The sequence below is a fragment of the Trichoplax adhaerens genome, genomic scaffold (genome assembly GCF_000150275.1).
Source record: "Trichoplax adhaerens TRIADscaffold_11 genomic scaffold, whole genome shotgun sequence".
Taxonomy (NCBI): domain Eukaryota; kingdom Metazoa; phylum Placozoa; class Uniplacotomia; order Trichoplacea; family Trichoplacidae; genus Trichoplax; species Trichoplax adhaerens.
Genome location: NW_002060953.1, coordinates 462,647 through 465,288, shown reverse-complemented (window position 1 = coordinate 465,288; position 2,642 = coordinate 462,647). Strand labels below are relative to the sequence as shown.

Sequence of the window (2,642 nt, the reverse complement as noted above, 5' to 3'; positions counted from 1 at the left end):
TGAAAAACCATATTAATATTTATTGGATTTCTATACTTTACCAGCACTAAATAAATAGCGTCGCTGTTAACATCTATTGCTGTCTACAAGCATTCTATCATACGTGATCTAAACTAAAATATGATTCACTAAGACATTAATAATTTACGTAAATAGAATACCATATATTGGGCTACTGACAACTGTTTATTTTAATCATATGTATTGCATTATATTTTATTCATACTTTTAGTGATTGAAATACAAGTTTGCCGTGGTCGTTCGCCTCATTCCCAGCGCTATGACAGGCTTAAATTTCACTTCTAATTTGGAGTTAGTCAATAGTAGCGAGATGTTAAATGATACTTGCCTTAATTGTACTGTAATTTTTCCTCGTAATCTTGGAGCCCAGATGTATTCTACGGTAATCATTTCTCTCATCGGCATCGGTCTTAATTTTGTTATCTGTTATGCTATTATAAAGAAGAAATTACTCAACTCTTCCATCTACGCCTTCATTTTTAATATCAGTATTTCCGATATTATTACCTTATTCGGTTTAATTCTTTATACATTCATTTCAAATGTTCGCCAAGGCGAAGTTACTATGCTACACCATATTGTTTGTAAATGTACAACATTTATATTAAGTATGAGCTTTACTGTTTCTATTCTGTGCTTAGCAGCTTTAGCAATCGATCGTTACTATATTATGCAAGATAATCAAATCTATAAGCCATCATTAAAAGGAAATAGACGAATTAAAATAGTAATAGTACTTATTTGGATTTATGCTGCTGCAACCAACAGTCCTCAACTCCATTTACTACAAGTTACTGCTGATGGCACTTGTGATATTTACTATTACGGCGATAATTATAATTTACCCTATTTTGTTGCTGTTTTAATATCGAATTTTTGTCTTCCTGTAGTAGTTATGATCGTAACTTATAGAAAAATCATCTTACGTCTAAAGGTAACCGTAGTTAATAGCCATCTCGATTCTTCTGCTTCTTCCTATAGAGATAATTTCCAAGTGTACCGAAGACGTACAATATCTACTATTAAAATGATTGTAGTTGCTTCTGTAGTCTATATGATAACATCTTTTCCAGTACCTATTATTATGGTAGCTGCTGCAGCCAAAAAAATGACAATAGCAGAATTACGTCATAATGTTCATCCAGTTTTATCTTCGTTGATTACAGTTGGCTTAGCGATTTCAGTCCTTTGCTGTATACAAAATCCGATCATATATTTAATATTTAATAGTGCATTACGAGACGCTTTGCCTAAATGGTGCTGCTGTTGTAAATCTTGTAATAAGTATGAAGATGATGGCAATACAATAATTATCCAAGTCAGTACACAAAAAAAAAATTTTTCTTCTACGAAAGTCTGACAATATTTAATAGAAACGGATAAAAAGAAGGATGAATTAGATGAATTATAAACTTTTAGGATCTATCTTGGACAGAGACAACTAAAAGAATATCATAAAGAATATTTATTAACACTAATCTCCAGATGTAGTATTGCAAGTAATATAAAACAATATATATGTACTATTATGAAGTAATTTTAATAAGATATTTCTCGCAAGCAGTAGCCGCGATATTAACTCTCTGCCGAAAAAATGACTTCTTCGGAGTAAAGAATCTAATCAATTCAATGATATCCATAGATACTAGGATAAAAATACGTGCTTATCTATTGATGAATTTGTAAAATCGTACTGAATGTATTTGGAGGCTATTATTTAAATCTTTGCTCGTAAATAGATTAGTGAATGTATTGAATTATTAATAATGAAATAAATCAACTATTGTATTTACCTAGGGAAATATTTTCTCTTTTACTGATTGTAGTTTAGTTAACAACTTGCTTCGATAGTCTAATTTTATATTCATACAATGCATCACCATCGGTTATGTTTTCTCCTGATATATTGATCGGAATCGATTTTAGTAGCTGTGTCAATTTTAGTACTTAAATTATTGTTAAATATTACATTACTTTTAATAATAACTTACGATTATTGGCCTACAATAGCAAGATGCAATAAGAATATAATGATTAAAAATATATAAAAACAGTGAATGATAATTTCTATAGTACCAATATCCTTTCTTTTAGTAGTTCTTGCTTTCTATACCGCGTAAATTCTATACAATTTGACAGTTTTGGACACGACTTATAAATTAATACCTTCATAAATGAAGAGATTTGATAGAAGATGATGATATATAAGAGTTTGTAAGTCGATTAGACAAATCAAATCTAAAGGTCGTTGAGCCTTGCCTATGATTCCAAATTCTGTAATAACTTTCCTAACGTATCATGCTCTTGTCACAAACCAGCTTCGTGACAAGGATAACGTAAAACAAATCTCTAAATTACTATAGTCTCCGGGATTCAGTATCCCTTAACTACTTCACAAGAATTTAGACGCCTTTGATTCTACGTTAAAATAACTATACAATTGAGAACTGCTTTATTCAACTATCTGACGGGCTTATATACCCTTCTATAGCAGCTAACATTCACAAGTCATCTTATAAAAATACTTAGGTGAGAATATCTACTAACTAGTTTTTCACAGTCGGACTACAATATGTCCATTCACAGAATCATTTCAGTACACATTACAGCACAGCATAAAT

General features: G+C 30.6%; 1 protein-coding gene across 1 annotated transcript; it reads left to right on the top strand.

The window, feature by feature from the left end:
* Positions 1 to 280: 280 nt before the first annotated feature.
* On the top strand, positions 281 to 1,872 carry TRIADDRAFT_59454 (uncharacterized protein; the record flags this gene model as incomplete). The annotated part of the gene is made up of 2 exons (XM_002115550.1): positions 281 to 1,339; positions 1,819 to 1,872. 2 exons carry the CDS (start codon positions 281 to 283, stop codon positions 1,870 to 1,872), a joined length of 1,113 nt encoding a protein of 370 aa, XP_002115586.1.
* Between the last annotated feature and the right edge of the window lie 770 nt (positions 1,873 to 2,642).